This window comes from Coffea arabica, chromosome 7c (assembly GCF_036785885.1).
Source record: "Coffea arabica cultivar ET-39 chromosome 7c, Coffea Arabica ET-39 HiFi, whole genome shotgun sequence".
In the NCBI taxonomy this organism is placed as follows: Eukaryota; Viridiplantae; Streptophyta; class Magnoliopsida; order Gentianales; family Rubiaceae; genus Coffea; species Coffea arabica.
The window spans coordinates 28,373,155-28,386,678 of record NC_092322.1 but is presented as its reverse complement, the minus strand read 5'-3'; the positions used below and the strand labels follow the sequence as shown (position 1 = coordinate 28,386,678).

Genomic DNA, 13,524 nt, shown 5'->3' with positions numbered 1-13,524 from the left:
AAGAAAAATAAATGGTTTGAGAAAGATGTTTTTGATTCAAAAAATGATTTTTGTGAGTTGAAAAAAGATATGGGTCTAATATGGGACTTGAAAAAGCGACGATTTGACCCAAAAAAATAGTTTTTTAAAAAGGGTTTTGAATGAGAAATTGGATTCCGCACTTGGTAATGATTAAGGTGTATCAAGTCACCTAAAAAATAAAATTTTAAAGACAAAGTAGTAAAACCCTTTAAAAAACGACTCCTAGTCCACGTAAACCAAAGAAAAAGGTTCGGGAGTCACGTTTGACAAAGGGGAAGGCAAGGATAGAATTCAAGGCACCCCTTTGACCTAGCCAAGGCTAGTTGCGCGACTTAACCTTACCTTTCCTAATTTTCTACCCAATGTATGTATCGCACGTTGGATATGACTATATGAATGCAAAACGGAAAGGAAAATGCAATCCTAAATTCTACGATGTCTCTTGTGAGGCTTTTGGTCCCAGACCACATGAATTGTGGCGGCCAACAAAGGAAAACCTCATAGAGGTCGATTAATGCAAATGAGAGTTCAAATTCAAGTGTGCAAGTGTGAAAGTGTATGAAAGATGCAAGAAATATAAGTGCAAGTGTGCGAATGTATAAAAAGGTGCATGTGTGAAATTGTATAAAATTCAAATGTTTTTTGTGTGCAAGTGTATGAAAATAGAATAATAGATATATAAGGTAAAGTGCAATTTCATTTGTGAAGTGAAAATAAGCAAGTGATAGGTAAAATGTAGTAAAAAAGTATGGTTTGAGAAATGTGCAAAATTGTGGTTAAAAGTGTATGGATGTGATAAAATGAAAGTATGACCCTAGAGGAATGCAACAAATCGGGTACGGGAAGGACTCCTAACTTTTCGACTTTGATTTTCCCTTTGATTAGAAGGCGAAACTAGCGTGCTAAGGCTATCGAGTAGCCACACTCGCTCGTTTCCCTCATCGGAAGGGGACACTCAAGCAAAATGAAGCCTATAGCTAGTATGGGATACAAAACCTAAAATGAGGGGAAAAGGGATTCGAGGATCATGCCAAATGATAAAACTAAGGAAAATGTGTGATATGTGGTGAACATGCAAATCATGTACTAACGAAGGAAAATTCCTAAGGGTCTAGCGTTGGACTAGCCCATTCTATGAATTCCGACTAGCGTTGGACTAGTGGAAACGTACATTCATCCATCACATTCATTCAGGCTATGAAAAGCGAGTAGACATGCCAAACACTCATAAACATATAGCACATAACACTTAGCATGCTCGACTAGATGCAAAAGCCTAATAAAGCAAGTTAACATTTAACACGTAGGCATGCAACCAATCTAATGAGCCTATTACATTCACTAACTAAAACAAAAGGGGAAAGGGAAAATGAACCAAATTGCTTGCCACAGCCCTATCTATTACAAGCCAAGAGGTGTACACATACCCCATAAAAAATAACTTAAATAAAAAGCAAAAGTAAATGACATAAATAAAAGAAATTGAAGAAAGCTAGGAAAGCAAAGTAGACATGTATTTCTCACGTAGCACGTTGGTTCACATAGGAGAGACAAAAAAAGATAAAAGGAATTATACCGCCCCCTTTGAATGGTGTCCAAATGAAAGAAAAATGGCTTCAAAACAATAAAAAGGTCACGGTACCTCAAATAGTAGAATATAACAAAACTACCAAAGAAAAGGATGGCTTAGGCTAAGACCATCAAAACAAAAGGTTAAGGCACCACTTTAATGATAAAATATAAATAATCCAAATGGCATTCATCAAATCATCAAACCATTCCTCAATCACAACTTAAATATAGTCAAAAGATACTTAAAGATCAAGGAGAAGGCATGACCTATTCAATTTCCAAGTAAAGCATCTACTAAGGACTGAAACATAATCCTTACCCAAACATTCGAGTCAATCGAACATTTAAGAACTTGAAAGGTCCAGAACAAAACAAAGGTCAAGCAATCAAACACATAAACATGGAATTGAACAATTAGAAGCATTTAAATGCCTAAGATTTCCATATTCATGAAATAAAGCCCCAACTATTGTGATTAAAATCATCAAAAACATCCCAATTCCACATAAAGCCAAATTATCCCATAAAGTTCTTGAAACCCTTTGATCTCATCCTAAAAAAAACCTTACAAGAGTCTAACCAAAACATACCAGCAGCAATGAAGACTATAGAGTAGCAGGATTGATCAAATAAGTCAAGTAATTGGGCCATAGTACATTGCTGCGAAATCCAAGGGACCCAATTGATTAAATTTTCAAAGTTTCTGGGCCTTAGTGGCCTAAGGGGAGACTTGGGGGGTCAAAAAATGCAAAATTCAAAAGTATTTCATGCAAACATTGTGCCATGCAAGCTACGTGAGACTTAAACTACTGCAACTAAAAATGCAACATGCTCTCTTTTGCTTCCAAGACAAAACCAAACGCACAGCTTATTGTTCAAGCTCGGATTTCAAACCCAAACACACAACTTTAATCTAGACCCAAACTTCATACTCACACCATCCAATCAGGTCAAAAAATTTAGAAATATTTCATGCCAAATTCTGAAAAATCATGCAAACATGTAAAGGAAAAGAAAACAAAAGGCTGCTGCAATCTCTTTTGCGATTTCTACACCATTTCAATCGAGGTTTCATCATGCAAACGAGTTCACCAAACCCAGATTTTAACTATCAATTATCAACTAAATCAAGCCCAAGATTTAAATGTACAAACAAAGTGATGAAACCGACTTGTAAGCTGTTGCCGAATGGAACATTAAACTAATGCAGCAAAAATGATGTAAGAAACGTTTCTGCAATTTTCTTATTCAGCCTTCAGCAACTAAACAAAGCCCAACACGCGACTTGTTTTCCAGTTCAGATTTCAAACCCAAGCACAAGGCTTTAAACTAGGCAGCAAACTACATCATTATCATCATCCAAGTAGGCAGAAAACTTAGAAAAATCCTATGCAAAATGCTGGGCAAATATGCAAACATTTGAAGAACGAAACTGATGCAACTTTTCTTAGTTTCACCTTCCAAGACCAGATTCATATTCAAAAATATGCCTTAACCAAAGTTTTCTTGGTCTAACATCCAAGCTTCGAACTAAACAAACAAGACATGAATTCGATATCCCAACAAGCAAAGACATAGGAAGGAACTCGAACAGGGAAGGAACTGATGTAAAATTCTGGAAAAACACTCATGTGAAAAATTTGGCAACCTGAAATTTATTTTCCAGCAAGCCTGATTCAAGTGTTTTATGCTCTAAACATGCAAAGCTCAACACGAAATCAAGTACCATATAAGCTTTCAAACAACCAAACATCTCAGTATGAACCTAACATGCTTTCTACCTTTCCTCATCAAACTTTAGATGTTGACACACAAAGATCAGAAGAAAATCCATGCGGCCCTAGCAAAATTTCTGAAGCTAATCTGATGCTTTACCATTTAGCATTCTTATGTGACGGCAACAAGTTTTTACAGCTACAAGCATTCAAACATACCCAAACCACCAAAATTTTAAAATCTTTGGAAACATCGAGGATCACCAAAAAGAATCCACGGAACACATCTATCTAGTCTTTAAAAAAAAACGAAGCTAATGATTTTGGGCTTTCGAATTTTCATACCAACTCAAAGACGCGACCCACACACAGCCATAAAACTGGACCTTTTACTCACAAACGAAGAAACAAACTCTTGGTAATCATGAAACGGAAGGGACAGAAGAATAGACAGCCAAAGCAGTGATCTTTCCATAAGCAAAACTCACGGAACATGGAATGCGATACTGGGATCTAAAGGAGAGGAATTACTTACAATACCCAGGCTATCTCAATGAAGATCCGTCTCTGCTGGTGGCGTGAAGGTTAGCAATTCCAGTGGCTCTTCTTACTCTGCCGACTGAGACACCCTCCTGGTTTTCCTTGCTTCCTGCTCGGCCGAAAGCTTTTCCTCCCCCGTAAACAAAAACCCCAGCAATCTTCCTTCTTTTTTCCTCTCTCCAACTCAAGGCTCCCTAGCTTTTCTTCCTTACGCCTAATTTTCTAACTGACCCCAATTTCCAGCCGTCCTGTCCCCTCTCTCTCTTTTCAGATTTTCGGCTCAGATTTTTTCTTTTTGCGGCCGTCAATCCTCTCTGATGAAAAACCTCTCTGCGGCTGATGTTTTCTTCTTGCTTTTATATCATCTTCCCAACCTCCTAAACCCTCACCTCAACGATGAGGATGAGGGGCTTGTTACCCCTGTAAAATCCAGCCCTCCGATGGTCTCTTGAGGATGCTGCCAAAGGGAGTGGCGATGCCATACGCAAAAAGGAAGAGACTCATAGAATGGCAGAGGCAAATAGAGCTTTTGCACATTTTCGTTAATCCATCCAATAGGATTTCCCTAATCCTCCCTTCCCGAAAGGAAGAGCATGAAATTCTTTTTCCCTTCCGCAAAAAGGAGTCAGTTGCAGCGTGCATGCTGCGGTAAATTTTTTTTTTTTTAAACTAATTAATTAATTAAAAAACAAAAATGATAATAATAAAACAATAATAATTAATAACGAAAACAACTTAATTAACATTAGATAAAAATAAACTAGAAACAACAAAAATGCAACTTTCCATTTTTCCTTTTTTTTCATTTTTCATTTTTCTGCTTTTTTTTTCTTTTTTTTCTTTTCAAAAATAAAATAACGAAAATAAACAAAATGCCAAAAGATTGAATTTAAGAGGAATGAACGTATTTTGTGAACCATTTCCCTTTTTTCTCTTTTTCTCACAAATCTTACGTTAAAACTTGAAATTAAAACTAAAAGCTAAAACATGAACAAAATTAATATGACAAATAAAACTAAAAATAATTAGCAAATAAAAGACAAATAAAAAAGGTAAAAATGAATAAAAATAAAATAACAACTAAAATGCAGACAAACTAAAACAAAATCATGAATTAGATGCAACATACGAATTATTTAAAATTTGGTGTCTACAAAACATTTGAGAATTGTTTTACAAACTCTGAGGAAACATTAGTTGTATGCTAAGTTTAGCAAGTGTGAGTTTTGCTTGAAAGAAGTGACATTCTTGGGTCATATAATTTCTAAGGATGAGATTAAAATGGATCCAGCCAAAGTTGAAGCAGTTTCTAAATGGAAGCGACTGGAAAATCCTACTGAAATTCAAAATTTTATAAGGTTAGCAGGGTTTTACCGGAGATTCATCAAGGATTTTTCTAAGATTGCTGGACCCATGACTGAGTTAACCAAGAAAAGTGGGAAGTTTATATGGAGTTCTAAGTATGAAGAGAGTTTTCAATAGTTAAAAAAACGTTTGACAAGAGCACCCGTATTAGCTCTACCAAATGGGAAGGATAGTTTTGTGGTTTACACAGATGCTTCCAACGAAGGATTGGGATGTGTATTAATGCAAAATAAAAAAGTGATAACGTATGCCTCTAGGAAATTAAAGCCGCACGAAGGAAATTACCCGACTCATGATTTGGAGTTAGCAGTTGTAGTGTTTACATTAAAGAAGTAGAGGCATTACCTTTATGTAGTAACGTTTGAGGTTTTTATTGACCTCAAGAGCCTTAAGTATTTGTTTTCTCAAAAGGAACTAAATTTGAGACAACGTAGATGGATGGAATTCTTGGAAGACTGTGATTGCATGATAAAGTACCATCCAAGGAAAGCCAATGTAGTAGCCGATGCTTTGAGTTGTCAAGTGCAAGTGGCGGGATTGATGATTAAAGTGATGCAATTACTGGAGGAAGTTAGTGTATGGAACCCTCGACTTGAACCAAGGAAAGTAATTCTTGGAAATATTGTCGTGAATTCCACTTTGTTGGAATGCATCAAAGAGACTCAGGAAAAGGACAGTGAAGTGCAAAAGTGGTTGGAGAAAGTCAAAAAGGGAGTTATGTCAGACTTTAACTTGGGAACGAATGGTATATTGAGGTTTCGGAATCGGATAGTAATGCCAAAAGATGAAGGACTTGAGAAGGAAATTTTGGAAGAGGCACACCGATCGAAGTTTACGGTACACCCTGGAGGGAATAAAATGTACCAAGACTTGAAGAGTTTGTATTGATGGGAGAGAATGTGATACGGTTCTCGATCAACTCGTTTCGAGACACGTAGCACGTTGCCCAAGGATCTAACGAGGCTATCCAACGCTTGGGTTGCGGAACCTAAAACCAACACGGATGACACGAATTGGTAGAAGGTGATAAAACAACGACTCCAACAGAGATGACTACTCTAATTGATAGGTCAGCAGAACAATCAAGGACCTTCGCGAGATTGCTCAAACACCCTTGCCAAAGCAAGTAAAGGAACGAAATTCTCACAATAAGAAAATCAAAAAGAACAATTTGATTAATCAATCGAGTCTACCTTGATGCTTACAAAGCAAGCCTTTAAATAGGCAAAACTAATACAACCCTAATATCCAAAACCCTAATATCGAAAAGTTAGATGGTCAGCCACTCCTTGGACAAGGTGGGTCGATCCATGGACTCAATAAAGAGGGCCTAGTGGTTTGGCCATCCTTAGACAAAGGTAGGCCGAATCCATGGCTAACAAAAGGACTATTCTAAACTTAAGACTCCTAATCACTAAGGCCTAATCGGCCATGGCCCACTTGGCTCTTCACGGGTTTGGATCATCGTGTAGACAACTGGGTCATCACCTTCCAAGCCTTCAATGTCTCGATGAACTCCTTATTGGTCTTGAACATTCTGCACAAGGGCTTGGACTGACTCCTTCAATTGCTTAGCCCGTGCACGTATGACTGGGCCCAATGGTACCCGAACTAGGTCATTGCGTGGGCCAAGATCCGTGCGCATTTCAATCCCCTCCACTTAAGAAGGATTTGCCCTCAAATCTGGATCGTCGTTGTGAGGACCTATAATTTTCTTAATTTCTAGGTTTTAACTTCTTTTAATTACACGTTTTTCCACATTTTCTTTATTCGAAAAATTGTGCAAATAAATTTTATGAGTAAATATAGTTTTTAAATGATTTTTCTAGTATCGAATAGTTTTTGAGAAATTAAGAGTATATATCGGACGTGGGACCCGCTAGTGTGAAAAATTCGGAAAAATTCGGCCAACTAGGTTAAGTTTCGGATACTGGGTTTAAATTATCGGGTGTTAAGAGATAATTAGAGGCTGCTATTTGGATTGATGTGAGAGGAAACAAAAAGATAGGGATGCATTAAATAAAGTGACAAGTGTCACTTAGTGGTTGGTTGGACTTGAAGACCACTATTCACCTTTTTCCATTTGACCAAATAAATCACAAAAATTACCAAAATTTCATCATTTTCTTCTTCTCTTTGGCCGGCCACTTCAAGAAAAAAAGAAAGGGAAAAGCTCTCCAAGTTTTGCTTCAATCTTGCTCCAATCTACCAAATCAACCATTGAATCTTGTTTTTGCTCCATAGAAACACTTAAGGGAGTGATAGTGAGGTGTTTTGTGGAGTTGTTTGGAAGGCTAAAGGGATTAGTTGCTCTTTCTCTTGTGTTTCCAAGGTGAGTAGTTAAGGACCCCTCTCCTCCCTCTAATAATGCTTAATTCATGATTGGTGGTAGTATAAGATGCACTTTTATGGATTATATCTTGATTTTTGGTTGAATTGGTGAAGTTTTGTAATTATTGGGGATTTTTCTGTTTTCATATGAATATGATTATGTGGTCGTGTATGATGATTGGAAATGATATTTAAGGAAGCTAGAAGGTGGAAAAAGTGGTTAATTGCAAGCAATTTCTGTTTTGGAAGAAATTTTGGAAAGCTAGGGTTTCATGTTCTTACATTCTGCCCGGCACTGTAGCTTATAGTTAGAGGCCGAATTGGCCTTGGGTTAAAACATGAAAGTTGTAGGGAATGATATTTTAGAGGTGCCTGCAAAATTCAAGTCAATCGGAGTAGCGTAGCTTGAGAAAAGACGGAATTACCTTTGCTGCCCTGGTTTTACCCGAATTTGGGAATTGCTTCTGTAATGGGTTGTTTAGGTTGGGAATGCTTTGGAATTGGTTGTTGAGGTCTTCTGATGTATTGTAGCCCTGTTTCTTATCTTTCGGATGGCTTTGGAATTACTGGATTTGGACTTAGGTAGGCTGACTTATGATGTTTGAACCAGAATACGTTCTGTGAATCTGTTTTTTCCGGTTCTAGTGTAGTATCTTGCAATTTTGACCTGGTTACACTCAAAACTGGGCTGAGTGACCTTCTGTAATATTGTAACCCTATCTCTTAGCTTCAAAACGGTGGGTCTTGTACCTTCATCCGATAATCGTAGTGCCATTGGTACCAAAACCGCATAATGACGTCAAAAACTTTTTTTTTTCGGGTTAACGCTTAACTACATTTTCGGATTTTTCTGGTTTCCTCTAATGCTTATGTATGCTTATGGAGCCCTATTTTGGTGGTATCTGAAATTGGTTTATGACTTGTAAGCGAGTCTTATTGTGTTTATTTGAATAGTTTTAGGGCTTGACTTTTGTTTCCGGACATTTTCCTAGCTAAATTTTGTACTTGAATGACTTTAAGCTTAGTGAACGGCTTTTGGAAATGAGATTATTTTTGGTATGAGATATTGGGACTGATTTGAGGAAATAATGAAGCCATTAATGGCTGAAAAATAGGTAAACACAAGGGACTTGCTGCCGAAATTTTACTTGAAGGCTAGTTGGATTTATTTGTGACTTGAGCGAAGGGTTTTAGGGTTGTTCATGTTTTGATACCAACTGCTACCTTTTCCTCCAATTTCATTGTTATTTCTTTGCACTGGTAGCTAATGTGATCAGGCACACGACTTATAGTTAAGTCTTAGTTATGCATTTCGTGTACTGGATTCGTGAAAGTGGGAACCATAATTGTTTCACCTTGGTTATTTTAGGGTTTCTTGGTGACTAAAGCCCAAACTTTTGAGGTATCTGTACCGACACCGGTGAGTGTTCCACTACCTGCTACCTGTTATGTGAAATATCTGAATATCTAAAATACTTGATTTATGACTGTTGGAGCCAAATACTGTTTTGATAAAATGGAGGCGGGGGTGTACTTTATCACACTCGTTCTCTTGTCTGTTCATATGCCAATTTTGAGTGCGTATCGGAATCTGCTATCTGTATCTGGCATCTGTATCTGTATCTGTTCTAATGTCGTTTGGAAGCTTGTATCCAACGACCTTTCTGTGACCTCTGAGCTCAACACCTGTGGCCAGTTAATCAAATCGGGCCGGCAAGGGCCTGGTCGATTAGATAACGAACCACGGTAGTCTGTTTTGGGATCTTTGGGTATTGAGACCCTTGATTCCAGTATACTCGAGTATTACCATTTCTGATCTGGTTGGATTGCGAGCCCGGTAGGGGTATGTGAGGTGGAAGGAATCGGAGAAAGTGGAGTCTACGGTATTGGTTACTCCTTTAGCGTTGATGGAGTGTCAACTATTATTTCGATCAAACTTCGGTGACGCGAATGGGAATTTGGCTCCTGAGAGCCACCTGTATCCTTCCTATTTGAATCATTGGTTCTTTTACTTTACATCTGGCACGTGTACCTGATTTGTTAAATGTGAAATGCCATAATTTTACTGCTATATGTCTGGTACCTCATTGAGCGCAAGCTCACCCCTTTCTGTTCCTTTTGTTTTCCTTACAGGAAAATAAATCCTTTTGGACTGGATTTGATAGTTGGTTGCCGAATTGAGCTAGATGGACATATCTTTTGTATAGCTCATTGATTGAAACCCTAAATGTACTTTTGGGTCCGTTTCTCTTTTGATTTGGCAAACCGTACATGTATCAACTTTTGAATACTTTTGTATGCCACTTTGGATTGTATATGCTTAATTTCAGGATGTATATATTTGATTGATGCTTGGTTGGATTTTGACGTGTCGGTTACTATTCATGGCCGACCCCGTTTTCTTTTTTTTTGTGATTTTGACTTGTTTACGCGCGTTTGTATGTTCTGGAACGTATTAGACCGCTTTAAACTGAACCGTTAGTCCTGGCGAGAGCTGGGCAGGCAGTCCACTAACCCCTTTGGTTCGCCTTAGGGGAAGGTGGGGCTGTCACAGTCGTCCTCAAGGAATGGGCTCAAATCCGCGACATTGAAGGTCGCGCTAACATTGTACTCCACAAGCAGTTCCAACTTGTAGGTGTTGTTATTGACTCTTTGGAGTACTTGAAAGGGTCTATCTCCCCTTGGCGATAGTTTGCCCTGGCATTGCTTAGGGAATCGTTCCTTCTTTAAATGCAGCCAGACCCAATCTCCAGGCTCAAAAATCATCTTACAATGGTGCTTGTTAGCTTGTTGGATGTATTGCTGAGTACGCCTCTCGATGTTTGCCCGAACGGCCTCATGTAACCTGCGCATAAAATCAGATTTCTTTTTCCCATCTAAGCTTATGTGCTCAGAGGAAGGTAAGGGTGCCAAGTCAAGGGAAGTCAGGGGGTTAAAACCATACACAATCTCAAAGGCTGAGTAGTGTATTGCACTATGAACAGTGCGATTGTAAGCAAATTCCACATGCGGCAAATACTCTTCCCAAGATTTGAGATTATTTTTAATCTACATCCTAAGTAATGTGCCAAGCGTGTGATTGACAACCTCAGTTTGTCCATCGCTTTGTGGATGACTTGTGGTTGAAAACAATAATCTAGTACCCAGTTTGGACCACAGAGTCTTCCAGAAATAAATCAAAAAACTTCACATCTCTATCACTAACAATAGTTTTAGGCATGCCCTGTAGATGAACAATTTCTTTAAAGAACAAATTAGCAAGATGAGATGCATCGTCGGTTTTGTGACAAGGGATAAAATGAGTCATCTTAGAGAATCGATCAACCACCACAAAGATGGAATCATTACCCCTTAGTGACCTAGGTAGGCCCAAGACAAAATCCATGGATAAGTTTACCCAAGGATAATGGGGGATGGGCAGCGGGGTATACAAGCCATATGGGTTTGTTTTAGACTTTGCCTTGTGACAGGTGGCACATTTACCAACCATGCGTTCAACATCTCTATGCATGTGAGGCCAGTAAAAGTGTTCTTGTAACATGGCTAGGGTCTTGATAATTTCAAAATGTCCCATGAGACCACCACTGTGTACCTCTCTAATCAAAAGATCATGAATGGAAGAATTTGGCACACATAGCTTATCCACATAAAACAAGAACGAACCCATCATGCAAAAAGTACTTCCCATGTGGACACTTCATACAAGATGCATAAATATCACTGAAGTCAGTGTCATGAGCATATAGGTCCTTAAGCATTTCGAATCCTAACAACTTAGCATCAAGCACAGCAAGCAATGAATGTCTACGTGATAAAGCATCAGCTACCACATTCGTTTTGCCAGTTTTGTACTTAATGACATAAGAGAAGGTGTCGATGAAACTTACCATGTGGCATGGCGCTTGCTCAACTTTGGCTGGCCCTTGAGTCAAGGATTTGTGATCAGTGTGTATCACGAACTCCCTGGGGCGAAGGTAGTGTTGCCAAGTCTCCAATGCTCTTACAAGTGCGTAAAGCTCTTTGTCGTACGTGGGGTAGTTCAGGGCAGCACCTCCCAGCTTCTCACTAAAGAATGCACAAGGCCGCTTGTCTTGCATGAGAACTGTGCCAATACCTACGCCAAAAGCATCACATTCAATTTCAAAGATCTTATTAAAATTTGATAATGCTAAAACTGGTGCATATGTGAGTTTGTCCTTGAGGGTAAGGAAGGCTTGTTCTTGGGTTTCTCCCCAATAGAATTTATCGTTCTTCTTTATCACTGCGGTCAATGGTGCAGCAATGGTGCTGAAATCTTTGACAAATCACCGGTAGAAACCCGCCAATCCATGGAAACTGCGCACCTCAGAGACGGATCTCAGGGTGGGCCATTGTTTGATGGCCTCAATTTTGGATTTGTCTACTTTGATCCCCTGTGAGCTCACTACATAGCCTAAGAACACAAGCTCGTTAGTACAAAAGGTGCATTTCTTAAACTTAGTGTATAAACGTGCCTTTCGAAGTGTCTCAAGGACTAATCTCACATGCTCCATGTGTTCATGCTCGCTTCGACTATATATCAAAATATCATCAAAGTAAACAATGACAAATTTACCAATGAAATTTCGCAAAACATGGTTCAATAATCTCATGAACGTGCTAGGGGCATTAGTCAACCCAAAAGGCATGACTAGCCACTCATAGAGACCATGTTTGGTTTTGAAGGCCGTCTTCCATTCATCGCCTTCCTTCATTCTTATTTGATGATAGCCACTCCTTAAATCAATTTTAGTGAAAATAATGGCTCCATCGAGTTCATCTAGCCTAGGAATGGGATGACGATACTTAACGGTAATAGCATTAACGGCCCTACAGTCTGTGCACATGCACCAAGTACCATCCTTTTGGGGACGAGTATTACCGGCACAGCGCAAGGACTGAGACTTTATTTTACCCAACCCTTACCCAGAAGTCCGTCAACTTGCCTTTGAAGCTCTTTCGTCTTCTCGGAACCCATGCGGTAAGCAGGTTTGTTGGGTAATGGTGCTTCAGGAATCAGATCGATTTGGTGCTCGATCCCGCGAATGGGGGGTAAGCCATCAGGGACCTCATCAGGGAAGACATCCTCAAATTCCTACAAAAGAGCAACCATACTCGAAGGTAATGCCTTATCGAGCTCAGCAACATCTAGTAGCACATGCTTCCAAATCATGAGAAAGACAGGTTGGTCAGCATTTACAAGTTTGCGCACATCCTTAACCTTAATTATCATGTTTTGCTTCCTAGTGTTTGGGTTAGCCAATGCATGATCACGTGGTACACTAGGTGTGCTCACTTGACCCCCGGTCGATTGCTCACTAGTATACATGGAGCAAGTGCCAGGGTCGACCGTCCTTTGCTTTCGCTTTTGACGGTCTAAGTCACACTCCCTTTGCAATTTTAATTGGTCCTCATAAACTTGTGCAGGTGTGAGTGGTGTGAGGACCTTACGTTTGCTATTGTGCAAAAGTGTGTATTTATTTGCCCTTCCATCAAATGTGACGTGTTTGTCAAATTGCCAAGGTCTTCCCAAGATGACATGTGTAGCATGCATGGGCACTACATCACACACAATTTCATCAATATAAGTACCAATTGAAAAAGGAATGCGTACCTATTTGAAGACACGTACCTCACCATCCTCACTTAGCCATTGGAGACGATAGGGGTATGGATGGCTTGTAGTTGGAAGACCCAAGTTCTCAACCATAAGCAAGCTCGCCACATTCGTGCAACTGCCCCCGTCAATGATAAGACTACACATCTTGTCACCTACTTTACAGCAAGTGTAAAATAAGTTCTCTCGTTTCAACTGTTCATCCTCTTTGATTCAGGCGGTTAGCACTCGTCATGCCACCAAGCAACCTAATTCTCCTTGTGTAGGAAAGCAATCTTCCTCTGCCGAGTCTTCCTCCAGGCAGTCATCTTTTGATCAATCTAGGCATCTCCTCACAATTGTCAT

The 13,524-nt window shown here is 39.3% G+C and overlaps 1 protein-coding gene across 1 annotated transcript; it reads right to left on the bottom strand.

The window, feature by feature from the left end:
• Positions 1-11,182: 11,182 nt before the first annotated feature.
• On the bottom strand, positions 11,183-12,540 carry LOC140010639 (uncharacterized). Its single transcript, XM_072057945.1, has 3 exons — positions 12,489-12,540; positions 11,432-11,658; positions 11,183-11,317 (listed from the first exon to the last, which is right to left on the bottom strand). Exons 1-3 carry the CDS (start codon positions 12,538-12,540, stop codon positions 11,183-11,185), a joined length of 414 nt encoding a protein of 137 aa, XP_071914046.1.
• Positions 12,541-13,524: the final 984 nt, after the last annotated feature.

Bases quoted from the DNA above. Each gene is read 5' to 3' on its own strand.
- LOC140010639 (XM_072057945.1), bottom strand. From the start codon at position 12,540: ATGGGTTCCGAGAAGACGAAAGAGCTTCAAAGGCAAGTTGACGGACTT. The intron at 11,659-12,488 runs GTAAGGGTTGGG...CTTTTGGCGTAG, and splicing joins GCAAGTTGACGGACTTCTGG to GTATTGGCACAGTTCTCATG. The intron at 11,318-11,431 runs GTAAGTTTCATC...CTTGATGCTAAG, and splicing joins AGCAAGCGCCATGCCACATG to TTGTTAGGATTCGAAATGCT.